Raw genomic sequence first — 17961 nt, 5'->3', positions numbered from 1 at the left:
ATACAACTCTGACGACGAACAGGAATCTTCTGTTCATCCTTAATCAAAAAAAAAAAACAAAAAAAAGAAAGAAGAAAATATTCTCTTCTAACTTATCTCATTATGATTAAAACAAATAACCTGATAGAAAAGGTAAAAAAAAAAAACACACACACACACACACCTGAATAAAAGTAATTGATTTGATACAAGAGGAATGTTTTCTCTCTCAATGCTGCTACTTCTAACTCAACCATTTTTCTGTGCTTTCTTTTTCTTTCTTTTCCTTTCGTTTTTTTTTTTTTTTTTTTTTTTTAACAGCTCGTACGAGCTTTTGCCCAACCAACCAACCAACTCACCTTTTTTTGGTCTCTCTTTCTTGCTCGTTCTCTCTTTCTAGTTTATCGTTAAAAATAGTAAAAGAGAGAAAGAGAGAAAAAGAGAAAGTAGAAAGGAAAAGAAGTTAATAAAGAGATTGTCGGTAAGAGATAGCATTTATTTCACGAGCCGACAGAGAAAATCCGGCTGGCAAGAGCCATGCTAGGAGTATCCTTGACACAATAACGTCCTTTTCCAATCCTCCTCATTTCCACCCCTTTTTCTACTATCTCTCTCTCTCTCTCTCTCTCTCTCTCTCTCTCTCTCCCTTTCTTTTTCTTTCAATGTAGATATATATATATATATATATACTCATATCTATTCATAAATGCGGACTGCAAAGTTTACGCGACCTGTTACGGAATCCGCATTTGTCCTCACTTTTCGTTCCTTCTTTTTATTTGTTCCTTTTTCTTTGACATTCTTGTCATTAGATTGTGAAGAAGGATTTACTATTACTACTACTACTACTACTACTACTATTATTAAACTTTTACTAACGTTACTATCACACCTGCTATCGGTTAAATTGCACGACGACGAAGTGCGAGGATAAATTTAGAATCATTCGAGTGAATTTATTCAATAATCGTGCTCAACGTTCTATATACGAATTTAGTTCTGGAATATTGAAATTTCTACATTGACGATAATATAAATTAATTTAAAGGCGTACGATTATATATAAAAGGATCTTCGCGTTGATTCGTACTACTTAAATGTGTCTGATCATTTTATAATCTTACTACTTAAAAGTGTCTGACCGTTTAACGACTTTAGATTTCTTTTACTACTTAGAAGTGTCTGACCATAAGAAACTTCGATTCGTATCACTTAAATCTCGAAGTACTTTCAAAAAATGTCTTTATTTTAACGACAGTTTTTTTATTATTTAATTTTACAAATAAATTAAACAATATTATTCTTATATATCTCTTTGTACTTTTGATTTGATTGTTTTGTCTTGATTTGTTTTTTTATTTTTGTTTTTTTTTTTTCAGAGACAGCATCGACTTTGGTCACAGACAACTATGCATCTCCGAAGAATTGGATTCACCTAACATGCGAGCAGAAGCTTATTTGAACTTGGCCAGAGCCCATGAGAGATTAGGTGCATTGGACAGAGCTTTGGAATACGCTAGACACAGGTCGAATATTTTAGAACTTGTTTGTTTTTTTTCTTTTACAAACATTCAATTTGTTGAATTATACGTAGGTTGGAACTTAAATAGTGGCAACTATTTATTCACAACCGATACAAAAGAGTTACATAGTTGTACCTGTTACTTTGGCACTATTTAAGTTCTAACCTACGTATAAAATAGTTTCATGAAAATCAATGATGAAAGTTATATATCAATGTCTTATCAAATGAAACAACAAGAACAATTTTCCGTACCTTCTGATAGATGTCATAAAACACACCTTTACGACGGGATACTCTCGATGAAACGAGAACTCATATATTTTCTCAATATCTTTTTCTCTATCTCTTTCTCTTTTTTTTTTATCTTTTTCTCTAACTCTATCTATCTATCTGTCTATCTTTCTACCTTTATCTCTGACAGTGTGTCACTCTTTCTGATTTGAAATATTGGATAAATCGGTTCGAATTGTTGAATGTTTAATACGGTTTTCGTTTTAAAACGAGAATATCCCATAGAAATGCTGCAATCGATGCAAAAGCTAATAGTTGTGACTCTACGTCCTCTCGCAGCTTGTATAACGAGTGCGATCAGTGTGCCACTGCTGGATTAGTTCACTTAACCGTAGGCAGAGTCCACTTAGAACTAGCAGGATTCACTAAAGCCTTGGAGGCCTTTCAAAGAGCTCACAAAATCGCCCACTCCATTCAAGATCCTTCCTTAGAGTTACAGGTAATTAGACATTCACTCTCTCTCTTCTCTCTTCTCTCTCTCACTCTCTTTCTTTTTCATTTTCTTTACTTAACTATCTAATTTCTTTTTCCATTAATCATCTTTTTTCCTTATCTCCACCATTTCCCTATCTTTCGTTTATTTTTTATTGTTAACTACTTTATCGTAACATATAAATCGTCTTATTCATTCTCATTGGTTTTTTTTTTCTTCTTTATAGAACATATCTGGCATTACTGACGACTTTTATAAATACAGGGTGATCTGTATAAACCGATAGTATCAAAAGATATGAAATCATTTGATATAAAAATGAAATAAACTGATACATCAAAGTTGTGGAATTTTGATGAAAAATATAAATTTAATATTATGTTTTACATTAGAATAACCAATGTGTTTTGCAAAACACGTACTGTAGAATTACAGAACACCCTGTATAGAATGTTCTTCCCTTTGAACGAAACTTCCATTTGATACTTGCCTTTTAACGAGCTCTTTTTTTTAGATTTCTATCGAACTTGAAGATATTTGTCGTATATTAAAATATAAAATTGGCATATGTGTATTAAAATCTATGTATTATATCATTCTGCCGATTCTATTCGATTTAGAAATTTATAAAACGTATTTATAAAAATGTAAACGCGTGAGCACACATAATTTTGTTTGATGAACAACGAGAGAAAAACAAATCGGTTTTTTTTTGTTCGTTTTTATCGTTCACAGGTATACGTCGGATTGTCGGAACTGTTCTGCAGATTACAGGATACAGAAAAAAGTGCAAGATACGCTGCAAGAGCATACGATCTCTCGCGAAGTTTACAACTTGGCGATTTGAATTCGCGACATCACAGAGCTGCCTTGTTACAAATGGCAGCAGCATTGAGAAAAAAGGGTGAATTGGGTGACGCTCATGACTATTGTTCGGTAAAGTATTTTTTTTTTTTCTTATAATTATTCCTCTTTATTCGTTTCTAACTTGTTTAAAAATAAAAATAATATGCGCCTGTAAGTATGCAACCCTCCAGACACACTTTGAAAATGTTGCCTACGAGCGCCATCTGTGGGGACGAGATTTTTTTTTCGGCCCAAACTGTTCATACACGTATGTATTACGGATTGCCTATCTTTCGGGCAAAACAAAAATGCCGTCCCAACCACATGGCGCTCGCAAGTAACATTTTCAAAGTTTGTCTGGAGGGTTGCATTCATACAGGCGCAATGTTTTTATAAATATTAAATTATAAAGAAGTTTTCACTTCAAAAAATTACAAAAAATAATGTTATCGAACCCTGAATATTTTTTAATAAATTTTGTCAACACGTTTGTTTAGGAAGCAACACGACTGTCGCTGGTTTCAGGCGACCAAGCTAGCTACGCTAGAAGTATACGAATAATGGGTGACATTTATCGAAAGAAATCTCATATAAATGTGAGTTCAAGCTATAGTACATCGTTTCACCTTTCTATTTCACGTATTGCTATTATTATTATTATTATTATTATCACTATTTTATATAATACGGCTCTTGCTATCGCCCCGTTCGTAAGCTTTGCATGTTTCCTTCCTATGCTTTCCTATATGTGTGCGTTTGTAGTATACGTGTTCGTTTCTATATATATGAAAAATTCTTTTGGAAACTTTCAATACAGGGATTTGGCATTATCCTTTTAACAACGACAAATCTTTTCTTATTATTATACCATAACTCGTAAAAGTATCATTTTTATCGATTTTTATTATCGAATGGTATCCATTGACAATGAAAGTTTTCCAAATTGTCGAATTTATTATATAATAATTAACGATAAATTATTTTTGATTCCATTTTATTTGGTTCGTTTTTATGTTTTTTTTCTTTCTTTTTCTTTTTCTTTTTTTGTCACGAATCTCTAACAAACGCATCAGTGCAGGCAGCATGTCGCATAGTGCATATCGGCTTTCGCAGCTTTGGCACCGAAACGGGCTCAGTTTTGGACGAACGCCGGCTCTCCTATTCTACTAATTACTACGAGAGAAAAAAAAAGAAGTAAAAAAGAAAAAAAGGGAGATCACCGAGCGTGAATTTCAGAATTAAGAAGATTGTAGATTTCGTTCGTGCTAATCATACGTGTAACTTTCCAATGAATACTAATTATACTACTTAAAGATTTTTTTCTTAAAATATTCCATCATTTACAATCGCATTCAAGTTAACGTAGAATATTTGTGAACAATTTAATAATCGTATATCGCAATAAATAAAAAAAAAAATAATAAATAAAATACAATTACAATTAGTTCCTGATGAAAATGGAAGGAAGTTGATTAAAAAAACAACCATAAAACAACCATAAAACGAGCTCGTTTAATGTCGCGCGTGAACCTCGACGAATTGGACTCTGTCTTTCAGTTGGCGATCGCCGAAACCGCACATACAATTAGCCTTTAGTTGACACATTGCGTGCATTGCACCGGAAGTAGAACGATAACACCGGTGAGATGAAGATGGACGTATTGCAGAAGGCGTTTCGCCAGTACGAAAGTGCCATGGGATCTGCCGCAGCTACCGGTGATCGGCTTTGCCAAATGGAAGCGATGGATGGGGTTGCTAGATGTTTCGAGGCTCTCAGGCTGCAACACGAGATATGCAACTGTCGACCCCTTGAATTCAATACTCGGCTTCTCGAAGTAGCTGGATCCGTCGGTGCTAAGGTATAAACGATATTGGATCCTATCTCTCTCTCTCTCTCTCTCTCTTCTTCTTTCCTTTCCACTTTTACATTCCAATTTCATTTTGAGCGTGAAATGATCTTTCTCGAATCGTATGACCTTCTTCTCCATTTTCCTTCACCTTCTTCTTCACTTCCTCGTACGATTTAGCTAAACTTCTATTAGTTGTGACAAGGTTCTACTTTCGATATAAACAGGTATCATTTGAATACACACAAAAATAAAAATCAAAGAAACGTCATTTAATACCGGTAGCTTCCCCCCTCCACCACCCTTTTCTGACGTTATTTGCAGCTCTTAGTGAGGACCGTAAGATCGAGACTCTCGCGGATTTATGGTTCCTTGGGGGACGAAGAACAAAAAGGACATCACGAGAGACTAGCCGCTGCTATGGAGGAAGATTTAGAATTACGTTGCGGTGGTTGCAACGAACCGTACGGCTTGGAAGCAGATTCCCTTGAGGCATTACCTTGTTCTCACATATTACACGCAAGGTAAAGAGTTTACATCTTTTCTTAAGATCCCTGCTCGGTCTTATATCAACTTACTTATCGCAAAATAAATATTTTCTCTTGTAATATTTATCTATTACATATTTTATAAAGAAAACAAGAAAAAAAAGAACAAAAACATGTATGCACATCACACAAGTTAAAAGTGAAACCTTCAAAGAAAGCAAATTTCGAGAGAAAAGTATCTCACAAGTAGGATAATATATTAGAAAATATTATTTTTTACTATTTTTGTTATTTATTTATATTAATAATTATAAAAATATTGCGCCTGTATTTATGCAACCCTCCAGACACACATTGAAAATGTTGCTTGCAAGCACCATCTGTTGGGACGGAATTTTTGTTCTGCCCGAAAGATCGGCAACCCGTAATACAAGCGTGTATGAACAGTTTGGGTTTCAAAAAAATTTCGTCTCAACAGATGGCACTCGCAAGCAACATTTTCAAAGTGTGTCTGGAGGGTTGCATACCAACAGGCGTACGATCTTCATAAATAATGATAAAAATTTAATTGTAATTTTATAATTAATACTATTTGTAGTATGCAAAGAAGTTTTCACTTTAAAAATAAAATACTTTATATATAAGATTACTTTTACAATGATAAATTTGTTCATTTTGTTTCTTCTTCTTCTTCTTCTTCTTCTTGTTTTATGTTTTTGGTTTTAGGTGCGCGTACGACATACTCAAAAGACGCGACAAAAAAAAGAAACGTCTCTGTCCGGATTGTCACAAATCTGTCAGCTCACGACTGTACCTGCATTGCGAAGATCCACACGGCATGACTACCTTAAATCATAGTTCCTTGAGTCTGGCATCATTGAGGGCCAGCAGCCTAGCGACATTGGAGGATTGTCACGCTACGAGTAGCGTCTAAAGAAAAATAGAAGAATAATTTGACGCAATTGTATTCGTTTCGATCATGCTAATACTCATATATATATATAGATACGTGGGTACCACGATCTTGCGACAATTTATCGTAAACGAACTAAGAAAACGAAATAAAATGAAGAACAAACTAACAAATAAAAAAAAATAAAAAAAATAGGAAAAATAAAAAAAAAAATAAAAACATCCTCGAAAGTTCGAGAGAGGCTCATGAAAACGAGAACGGCGTAGGGAAAGGGGGAAAAAAAAGTAGTATTGATGAATTGGCAATAAAAAGAACGATACGAATATCGATTGCTATTGTGAATATTATTCTCTTCTTCTTCTTCTTCTTCATCATCTTCTTCTTCCTTGATTATTATTATCGATAGCTGATGTACAAAATAAAATTCAATCCGTGGTAAAGAATGTTGTTTCGTGTTTTAAGTATATCAATTTTTGTAATACAATCAGCGGCGCGTTATCCTATGAGAACAAAAAAGAAATACGATTGTTTCAAGGCAACCAAAAGTTATAAAAATCATTTTTATAGTAAAAGAAAATATTAAGGAAAATTAAATTACACATTCCCATATAAGGGAACCATAGATTATCAGATGTCGACAAAATTCTTAGTTAACTTTATGCATGGGTTGTTAAAGTTTATCAATGATAAAACACCATTAACGCACCGTTGAATACAAAAATACAATACATTAATTTCGTAGCTGCGTATTATTACGTATTATACTTACATATGTGTATGTATTCGTTATGTGTATGTGTAACTTCCTAATCTATATTTCTAACGTACCATTTTTCCATTATCCTTAATTTGTTTTTGTCTTTTTTATTTCCCATGTGTTTCATTTGTAATTTAGAATTGTAAGAATACTTCGTTGGTTAAAAAAAAAAAACAAACACAGGAAAAAATATTCACTCGTGTAAATGTTATTGACGTTGATGATAAGATGTTGAGGAAGATAACGCCAATAATTCTCGTTGAGAGTCCTTCCAAAATCGAAAGACTATTATTTTTAACCCGTCCCTACATACATTCCGAAGAATGAAATTCTACGAGACTAGATTTTTAATAGAAATACCAAGCGGATTGCATACGCACTAAAAAAAAAAAAAAAAAAAAAAAAAATAACTTAATATACATATATTTATATTTATATACATTATATATACAGAGGTGTCTTGTAACTGGACACCCTGTATAGAAATTAGAAATATATTATATATGTATATTACGTATATGTTATATATATATGTATGCACATTATTTCTATACGTATATATATATAATATTTAAATAAATAAATAAACAAAAAAGAACAAACAAAAATTGTTGAATCTTATAAAGAAATGCTATATAAACTTTAATTAACACAAACTGTTGATTATAAATCTTGGATTAGTGACGTGTGGGCAATGATTAAATAACATTTATGCGAATCTATCCGTATTGATCTTAAAAAAAGGAAAAAAAATTACAAAAAAAAAAAACAAAAAAAAAAAAAGAAAGAAATAATATGGTGATCGTTAGACCTCGACAAATGGAAGATTAAATATTACGATTTATCGTTTGACAATCTTCTTCGTGAATTAAAACAAAAATAAAAAGTTTAACGTTAAACTGTATGTGCACGTCGTATATATATATTAAAAAAAAAAAAACAAACAAACAAACAAACAACAAATTGATTTTAAAATAAAATTATCCAATTAATCGCAAAGTGTCATTTATAACTTATACAATTTAAACAAATAATAATTTATTATTTCATTTATACATTAATTTATTTTTTTAACTTTCCATTAGGTTGCATTGATTTGAGGATATATTTTTTTTTCGTGTGGTTTGTTATCCCGGGCGCTCAAAATCCTTGGATCATTGTGCCCGGGGCCCCTTGCAGGGAGCACCTATCATTGTGGTGGGTTCCGCGGGCAACCCCGTCCTCCGTACGAAGCGTAGCAGACTGGTCCCCCCGAGCCCACCACATCGAATGATGGCGATGGTCCCAAAGACATGATTTCTGACGCCCGAGGGCAGCCCCGTTCTCCGTGCGAAGCACAGCAGTCCGGTCTTCCCGGAGCCCACTACGTCGAATGATGGCGGTGGTCCCAAAGACATGATTTCTGACGCCTGCGAGCCCAAAGCCACGACGACGAGCACAGGGCATGGTCCCCTCGTTCGAAATCGGAGAGCGGGGACTCGAGAACCCGCGAACTCCGGGTGGGAGTCGAGCGCTCTACCAACTGAGCCATGCCGTGCTCACATTTTTGAGGATATACTTTTGAATAAAAAAAAACTTAATTAAATAAAAATCTGATCTTTTTTTTTATATATATGATATTTTATTTTATTATTAGTCTCTTATTTACACATTTAACCAGTCGTTGACAATTGACTGATGATGATCGATCATACAGTAATCGCAGATAAAAATTGTATGCGTTTATTCTCTGTACGACATTGACACGACATTGAATCGTTAAGAATGAAGAAGACTCTGCTGCCAATCACATTTTGCTAAGAGGGAAATGGGGGAAGGGGAAAGGGAAATGACAGAATGAATAGAGTTCTGTATTTGCCACTTTTACAGTGTCTAGAGTTTCACGATTCAACGATGAAGAGGAGGAGACATGCAACTCATTCTATATATATATATAGATATACATATGTATGTATGTACTATTATTATAACGATTGGATGGCATTGATAATTAAAAAAAAAAAAAACAAAAAAAAAAATAGTAAAAGCTAACTAATAAAAAAATAAATTTTCAAAAATTTATATAACAGCATAGATTAAAAAAAAAATTAATTTCTTTTTCAAAGTACAAATTGCGCTTAACCCCTTAAGCAGCATTGATTTTAAAACAAAGAAAAAACGGCCAAATACAATCATTTTTTTTTTTTTTTTGCATAAAAACATAATTTTGAATATTGTTTTAACAAAACAACAAAATACAGAAATAATCAATATTTTTATGTTAATTTTGAATTTTGTTTCACATTGCAGAGAGAAGAGCCAAATATTGCAATGTTACACGTACGTCGAGCTTTTTAATCTTTCTTTTCGAATTATACCATTTCGGAAAAAAAAAAAACGATTCTTTTTCTTTGCTTTCATCACATTCTTATTTTCAATTGTCTATTATATTTGAATGTAAAAAAATCATAGAAATATAAAATAAAAGACCGCTCGTGTTAACTCGAGCGCGCAAAAATCGGCCGATTTAGGGCGCTCGAGTTAACGCTCGAGCGTGCTGCTTAAAGGATTTAAAATTTGTTAACAATAATATTTATTTCGAATCGCGCGTAATAATATCTCATATGATTTTTATTATTAATACGAATATCATCATTCATCCTAAATAATTATAATACGTTGCAACAAAAAAACAATTGCACGGGAAAATCATATATATATATATATAATTCTAATATAAAAGTAATATTTAACCCTTTCGCCACTACGGGCGACTATAGTCGCTCTACATAAAATGCCACTCACATACTACGGGCGACTATAATTGCTATGCATAAAATGCTGCGCGCATTGTACACTGTATAAATACATATGACGAACGATTAAGTTAATATGTTTAAATGTTATAAATATTTTAATTTGTGGAGTTTTTTTCTTTTTTTCAATAAACATCGTCAAATCAAATTCGGGTTGACGTATTACGCATAAACGCGGCCCGCTGTCGATTTTACTCCAGCACCGTGCACATTTTTGGCACGGTGGGCACGGTTAGCGGAAATACCACGACGGAGAAGTCGCCTTTTCGTAGCGAAAGGAATTAAAATTGAAATAAAAATTACATTAAGTTGATTTTATCCTACAAATATTTACACATATCGATGTATTCTTTTCTTCTAGCGCAGATTTTGTGCAGGTACTTTTTAACCCTTTCCATTACTACAGACTTATACCATACTACGATTTGTATGTAGAAACGAATTGAACACTTTGTTGACCGGTCCCGAGTTAACTCGTGTTTCTGTGGCCAAACGTTGTTGACCAGTCACGAGTTAACTCGTGATACACTTTTTCTTCGCATCACGCTATTTTAAAAAGGAAAACGTAACGAAAATAAATATTACAATAATAACTGATTTTGTTTTATCATACGAAGAAGAAATATTTCAAGTCTAATAATAAGTAAAATTTATTACAAATTACTTATATTATTTATTAACATTTCAATTCAATTACGAAATAATAGCCGGTGACATAAGATAAATTCTTCAAAAAAAAAAAAAAAAAAATAGCCAGTCAACAAAGTGTGTTAATATGAAACAACAATGTTTTCTCTAAAACTTTGTTAATAAGGAAAGGGTTAAAGTGTTCATTAACAACAGTCTATTAAAATCTTTTGAATTCGTCAAATTTGGCTAAATGTCAATGTGTGATAATATCAATGAATGAATGAATGAATGAATTGAAATGAAATGAAATTTAATTGATACTTAATAAGATCGCATTAAATATATAATAATAATAAAAAAATAAAAATAAAAATAAAAATAGTTAATAGCTACATTTTTGGTACATACATACGTACATACTTTTTTCTGGATTATAATCCATAGTGAAATATATATATATATATATATATATATATATATATATATATATATATATATATATATCTCGCACTATATTCGCACATAAGAGTTAGTATTAATTAATTAATTAATTAACTTATAGAATGACTGAATCTCATATTTACATATTCGATTAATATCATTGTGCATAAATGGACAAGATGTCATGTTCTAATTATTTACTAATATCAAGCGGTTTCTTTTGTGCTATGTGCAAATACTTAATTTTTTTTTTCTTGCAATAGTTTAAACACATGACTCGTAAAAGTATTTTATTTCAAATTGAATGAAAAATCCAATGATAATATATGGATGTAATGAGAGTTACACCTTTTGAGAAGTAATTAATTCTCAGTTTAACTTTCAAGCATAATATAATTGTTATTATTTTTTTTTTTTTTTTCATTTATAAAGCTCATGCTTATGATTCTTCTTCTTAATTACTATATCGAAGCTTAATAGTTTTCTCTCTCTCTCTCTCTCTCTCTCTCTCTCTCTCTATCACACTCTCTTTCTGTTACGCGTTCGTATATTAGAGCAAGAGCCCACGACAGCCCAGACCTTCGTTATTTTATAAAAGCTGAAAGTTTTTCTGTGCATGTCCCCATATACAGGTAAAAACGACCAACGATTATAGAGTTTGGGTTGTGGTTATTTGGGTAAGATGTGTCTGGCAAGATGTAAAAACCATTAAAACTGTCCGGCTATTGAGGTAACATTTGTTTATAGGTCCCCAAGTAACATGTATAAAATTTAGCTTTTATACTATAACGAAAGTATAATTAAAATTTATTCAAATTTCGGGGTGTCTGACAGAGGGTAGAAACTCTCATAAATGTTCAGCAATTGATGACGAGATTACTAAAGTTATTTCGAAGAAAATATACAACAAATTGAGCTTTATAATTTAACGAATTTAAGGTACTATTTTAAACACCTTTAATACCTGTTAACCCTGCCCAAGTAACCACAACCCAAACTTTATAATCGCTGGTCGTTCTTAACTGTATAGGTGACATGCACAGGAAAAACTGTCAGCTTTTATAAAATAACGAGGTCTGGTTGTCGTGGGCTCTTGGGCTATTTGTTTTGTTTCTTTTTTTTTTATAAGTTACATATTTAAAAAAAAAAAAAAACAAAGAAAAAAATTAACGAATAAAAGACGAATATACGTTAAATCACATCCATCAATTGTGTCAGCTTTGCATTGATTGTCCCATGTATATAAATATTATACACATTCACGTATTTTTTAAAAGAATGATTGATCGATCAATTCAATTCTATTCAAACTAATATAGAGAACAAATTTTAATATGGATAATTTATGATAATTTAAACAACAACACGAAATATTTGTCTCTATCTATCTATTTCATAGAACATTGAAAATATTTTCCTATTTAATTTTAATTATATATAATAAATACGCATTGCACTTTATCTTAAGATGCGCTAAACCTTTTCTTACTTTCGAGACATAATTATATATATATATATAAATATCAATGAAGAAATAAGAGAAAAAGCCCATCATCTATATAAACGCGACAAATAACCACCATGGTGTATTTAAGTAAATAGTTTAGATTATTATGACGATTCAAATTTATCTGATATTTGTTTTTTTTGTTTTTGTTTTAAGTATATTCATTCTTTATCTGATTTCTTGACTTTCTCTAATTCTATTGTATACAATATATGTATCATCTGTTTATTTTGTTATTTTTTCTTTTCCTCTTTTTTTTCTTTTCTTTTTTTTTTTTTTTTTTAGTAACATATCAGTATTTAAGTATAAAATCTTATTTAAATTTTTAAAAACAAAATTTCTCTGTACATATATGAATTTGTATCAGGCGAAATTGCACTTCAGCCTTTCATTTTCATTTTTGTTTTTTTCTAGTTTCACTTACTTTTTCCTTACTTCTTTTCTCTTCTCTTCGTAAATATTATAATCGAGATTTTACATACACATATATCGTGTTTTTCAATTAAAAGCAAGTTACATTTTTGGTACTATGTTTAATAGGTGAACTCGTTCCATCTGTTTCACTATGATCCATACCAAATGCTACCGAATTCCAAATGGCTATGTCACTATGATCATCCTCCTCGTTAAGAATAGTACACATCATTCTATCATCATAAAGGGAAAATCTAGCCGAAGATTGTGCACGACCACGAATCTTTCTTACGGATGGCGGTAAATCACCCGGAGTTTTAATTCTCATATTGGGATCTTTCAACACATTGACGTTAGATCTAACGTTAAAGACTTCGTTGAATTTATCAATACTCTCCTGCCTACTAAGATTGTTCTCTCCTTTTTTATTTTTCAAATTGACTAATGGTAATGTCGAGGGTCTAGCATTACTCGTTCCGTCATTGTCATACGCGTTGTTACCAATTTGCACTACTACGTTCTTATCATTTTTAACCATTGGCGTGGTAGAAGTTGAAGTTTTACCAATAATACCATTAACGTATTTACCACCAGGTGAGATGGTCACGTTAGTGTCGACAGTTTTAATTTGTACATTTTGCTTTGACAATAAATTAGATTTCGAATCTTCCCTGTCTATCGGATATTTGTTATATGGATGCATCTTCTTATTGACGAGTAATTTCTTTAAATTTGGCCAACCACCGAATATCTTTTTACGTGGACTTTCTTGAAGATAATTGTCGTGCATATTAGTTTGTTTACGTTTATTGTACGACGTAGCACCGTCATCTGATATGACATTTTGTACGTACGGTATTGGTGTAGCTGGTCTAAGTTGTGCCAATTGTGTCGTATGTTGACCTAAGTAATCATGCGAAACGAGACCTTGCGCTTCCGTTACTACCTTATATTGATCATTGCACGCATGTTTCAACGATTTGTCAACTAAAACGTTACCGTTACATCCTAAATCCTCTAATGAATCAGATTGTAACATCAAATTTCTCTCCATGCAAGGATTTCTCCCTTGATAAGGTTGAAGAGTTTGTGTATGATTATACACAGCTACCTCATTCGAATTTTTAACTAAAATTAAGTGTAATAATAATAGTAATAATAATAATGTTATTACAGTTGGATCAAAAAATAATTATAAAATGATTGATAATTTTACTTACAACTATGTTCGTGAGCAACACTATCCGATGGGGAAAGTGTAACCAAATTATCGACCATATTGCTCTCGTTTGTAGATCCATCTTGACTCATGTGCATTGCTAGTTGAACAACATGGATATTATCGTGATGTGAAGTTTCGCTATAAAGGCTATTCGTGGTTGAAGGCACTAAGGCACAGTGAGAGTTCACCATAGGACTCCCATCGGTAAAGTATGAAGTTACTGTAATTGTTAAAATATATTGTAATATTTTTTAATAACATAAATGTTAACAAAAAAAAAAAAAAAAAAGAAAAAAAAAACCATTTCCTACTTACTACGATGAGATTGTAATTCCGAAAGACGTTCTTCTATACATAAAGCTGTCAAACGTGCTTCAGCATCTGCATCCCAACAATCTTCCATAGTTTCCTTTATAAGACGTACTCCTGGTCTATCGATTAAATTTCCTTCTAAAAGTGGTCTTGCTTTTTTACGCGATACTAAAATTTGCATTTGTTCAAATGTAGGATGCAATCCTAAACAAAAGAAGAAGAAAAAAGAAGACATAAGCAAATATAAATAAATAAATAAAAACACAAAAAAGAAAACAGTGAATAATCTAAAAATATCAAATGTTTCATTCACGTTCGATCCATACAAACCAATTTCATTTTCATATGGTTGCTTATATTGAGGCACCTCTGACCCAGGAATGTAAATGTCGGAACACCTTGAAACTAATTCCCACAAAACTAGGCCCATTGCATAAACGTCTATTTGTTTGAGAGAACTTTCGCAATCGCGTAAATTAACAGCACCTTCTAATACTTCCGGTGCCATATATCTCAAAGTACCAACCTATTTAAAAATTCAAATGAATAAATCTAATAAAAACTTCGATTAATATACATACATATTAAACTTAATTATTTTCTTACATCATTAATCGATTTTATTTCAGCATGTTGTTCTTCTCCGTTTGAGTAATATTTGGATCCAGATATTTGCACTGCTAATCCTAAATCACATATGCAACAGCTACCATCGGCTTTAATCAATATGTTTCTAGAATTGATATCTCTGTGAGCGATACATGGCTTGAATTTATCTGTAAAATTTATTATTTTTTTTATTTAAACAATTATATATACATATATATACACCATACAAAATTAAAAATATTTGTTTACCTCCTTTACGAATATCAGTGTGCAAATATGCAAGTCCTTTGACTACGGAAAGTCCCATTTTACAGAATGTCAACCAGTCAACTGTATGCGTTTGTAAGAAATCTGTTAAAGTACCACCTGGTGCAAAGCTTAATACCAAAAGATATTCCGTACTATCTTCCATGCTTATTCTTTCATCTACACCTGTAACCATTAATATTCAGCATTAATAAAGAAAATAAATTGTATATCATATTAATCCTTAATACTAACCATAGTAGCTTAATAGAGATGGATGTTCCATAAATGGTAAACAGTAAGTATCTCTTTCATTTTGAAAATAATTACGATAATGAGAAGGGAAAATTTTCACAGCAACATCTTGATCTCCCATACTACCTTGCCAAACTGAACCATATCGTCCTTGTCCTACAAATTATTAACAATTTATTATATAATAAATGTACGAATGATTATAATTATATGAATTAATGATATAATATTTTATAATAAAAAAAATAGAACCTACCGACAATTGTAGTCAGTTTTAAATGATCAACAGTATAAGTACCAGTCCTTAATGCTGTACTATCCATAAATTGGTCATTGTAAGACATTGGTTTTCCTAATCTTGCTAAAATATTGTTACGGTATGTTCGATATATCATCATAGCTATTGTACATATCACCAATAAAGTGCAAACTAGTGTGCTTACTACGATGAGTAACCATCTTTCTGAATCTGACTGTTCTAAATATTCGGTTGCTATAAAAATAATCATTAATAATTTTTCAAGTATAATTTGTATTCATAAAAAAGAAAAATATATAGGAAAACTTACTTGCTAGATTTTTCTGTACTGGTGCAGAATTGAAAATCTTATTATCGGAATACAAAAGATTATTATTAGTAATATTTAAATTACAATAATCTCCATGACAGCAACAAAACTTAGTATTATTTAAAGCCTTGGTAGAACGTTGCAATGCAACACATTCGGTATTTTCACATTTTTGTTCACCAGATTGTTTCCAACAGCCTTTTAATAAAGAAAAGAAAAAAGAAACAATTAAACAATAAAATTAATATAACATAAAAAAGATAAAAAGAAATCAATCAAATAAATACCTTGTGATAAAATAATGATCTCTGTACCATTAGCAGTCTTATTTTCTTGCCAGAGTGCATGACAAAAATTAATACATTTGTCAAATTTAATATCATCGTCAGCCTGTAAAATGTAATTTCATATAAAAAGAATCTATCATTTGATCAAAGAATCATTTAAAAATTCTGTTGACTGTTCAACGTTTTCTAAAAATAAATAGTTAAATTCACTTACTGAGATACGAATTACATGATTGTTGTTATTGGATAAATCTTCAACAGGCAATCCTGCTGAATTTAATTTCAAGGAAATATGTTCATTAGTAGTTTTTTTCTACTCGCACATATTCTACTGGCATAAATGGGGGCTGAACTTATCCCATAGAGTAGTGTGACCAATACGACTGATACAATGGCTCTCATTGTGCTTTAGCAAGCCAGCTCAAGTTGGCCACTTCAGCAGAAGCAATGCTTCTTAAGAATTGCCATCTTCTTTCACCATAGCGATATATTGCACTAACCATAGGCACTCTTTGTTCATCTGTTTATCAGACATTGGTTTTTTTTTTTCTTTTTTTTATCTTAGTCCAATTAATAATACAATTATTAGCTTTAACATTATAATAAAACATAATTGAAAGAGTTAACATTGTAAATCAAACATATTTCATGAATATTATAGAAAAAAAAACAAAAACAAAAAAAAAATGTCAAACTATTCTTTAGATATATTTTATTAAATATGTATAATATTTTTAAGAAAGATAACAAAAAAAAAACAAATACTTCAACCATTCATATTTAAAAGTATATTTTTCATTTTGTTTTTTTTTTTTTTTTGGAACAAAAAAATATAAAAAATAAACATAAATTTTATTTCAATTATGATAATAATTTAATTCTTTATTCAAATCAACAAACAAGTGCATAACAAAATTTCGTATTATAATTAATGAATTTTTATTTTTTTCAATAATATTATTAGAAATGCATAAAAAAAAAAAAAGATTCCTTTTATAAATAATTACAAGTTAGTTAGTTTGATATGACAAGAATTAACGTCTCTACTGCGCGTGTGATGTGCGTGAAACGAAAATTTGTAAATAAAATATGATAGAGAGAGAAAGATAGAGATAGTTAAAGAAAGAGAGAGAGAGAGAGACAGAGATAGAGATAGAGAGAGAGAGAGAGAGAGAAAGAGACAGAAGTACAAATGTCATGTTATTTAAATGACGCGACGTGTATTAAAAATGATAATGCTTACGTTTTGACCGATAATCTTTGTAAAATGTTCATGTATTCTCTGTAAGTTCCTGACGCCGTGATTAAGGGCAACATTGCACGATTTAATAAAACCGAAGAAAAAAAAATTGTTGATTATTATAAATCTATTTATTATTGACGTTTGAATGTATTATTATACTCGTATGAATCGCGATTAAATCACGCATTAATAAATGCGTCGAAATAATACTAACAAAGCGAAACTCATAGATAAGCAGTGAAATACGCGTTAAACGTTCCCCGTTGTGTGTTTGTAAGAGTATTAAGCCATACGACACATAGTGAATACATAAAAGAATGTCGCGATATACTATTGGCAGCACCCTCGCACT

At 31.3% G+C, this 17961-nt stretch overlaps 2 protein-coding genes across 4 annotated transcripts in view; one reads left to right on the top strand and one right to left on the bottom strand.

Annotated features, from left to right (window-relative positions):
- LOC107067404 (43 kDa receptor-associated protein of the synapse homolog) overlaps positions 1-7257 on the top strand; it is a 20818-nt gene extending 13561 nt beyond the window's left edge. For 2 of the 3 annotated variants that reach the window (XM_089177165.1, XM_015322885.2), the window contains exons 4-10: positions 1359-1505; positions 2075-2234; positions 2964-3164; positions 3572-3670; positions 4727-4933; positions 5246-5445; positions 6136-7257. In XM_089177165.1, the coding sequence (XP_089033291.1) occupies positions 1359-1505; positions 2075-2234; positions 2964-3164; positions 3572-3670; positions 4727-4933; positions 5246-5445; positions 6136-6343 (1222 nt within the window). In that variant the 3' untranslated portion in view covers positions 6344-7257. The remainder of the gene's footprint in view (positions 1-1358; positions 1506-2074; positions 2235-2963; positions 3165-3571; positions 3671-4726; positions 4934-5245; positions 5446-6135) is intronic. The other variant, XM_089177166.1, reaches the window with a different exon arrangement.
- On the bottom strand, positions 6359-17961 carry wit (kinase protein wishful thinking). The gene is given in 13 exon segments (XM_015322887.2): positions 6359-13994; positions 14087-14308; positions 14404-14604; positions 14731-14926; positions 15007-15176; positions 15259-15441; positions 15511-15666; positions 15767-16003; positions 16080-16277; positions 16367-16469; positions 16581-16670; positions 16673-16886; positions 17610-17961. Coding segments are annotated over 12 exon segments (2892 nt in total). The 5' UTR covers positions 16769-16886; positions 17610-17961; the 3' UTR covers positions 6359-12954.

The sequence above is a fragment of the Polistes dominula genome, unplaced genomic scaffold, assembly GCF_049000335.1.
Source record: "Polistes dominula isolate Pdom_NZ unplaced genomic scaffold, Pdom_raw_medaka contig_20, whole genome shotgun sequence".
NCBI classification, from domain to species: Eukaryota; Metazoa; Arthropoda; class Insecta; order Hymenoptera; family Vespidae; genus Polistes; species Polistes dominula.
The sequence above is the reverse complement of the archived record's forward strand: the minus strand, read 5'-3'. Positions and strand labels throughout refer to the sequence as shown.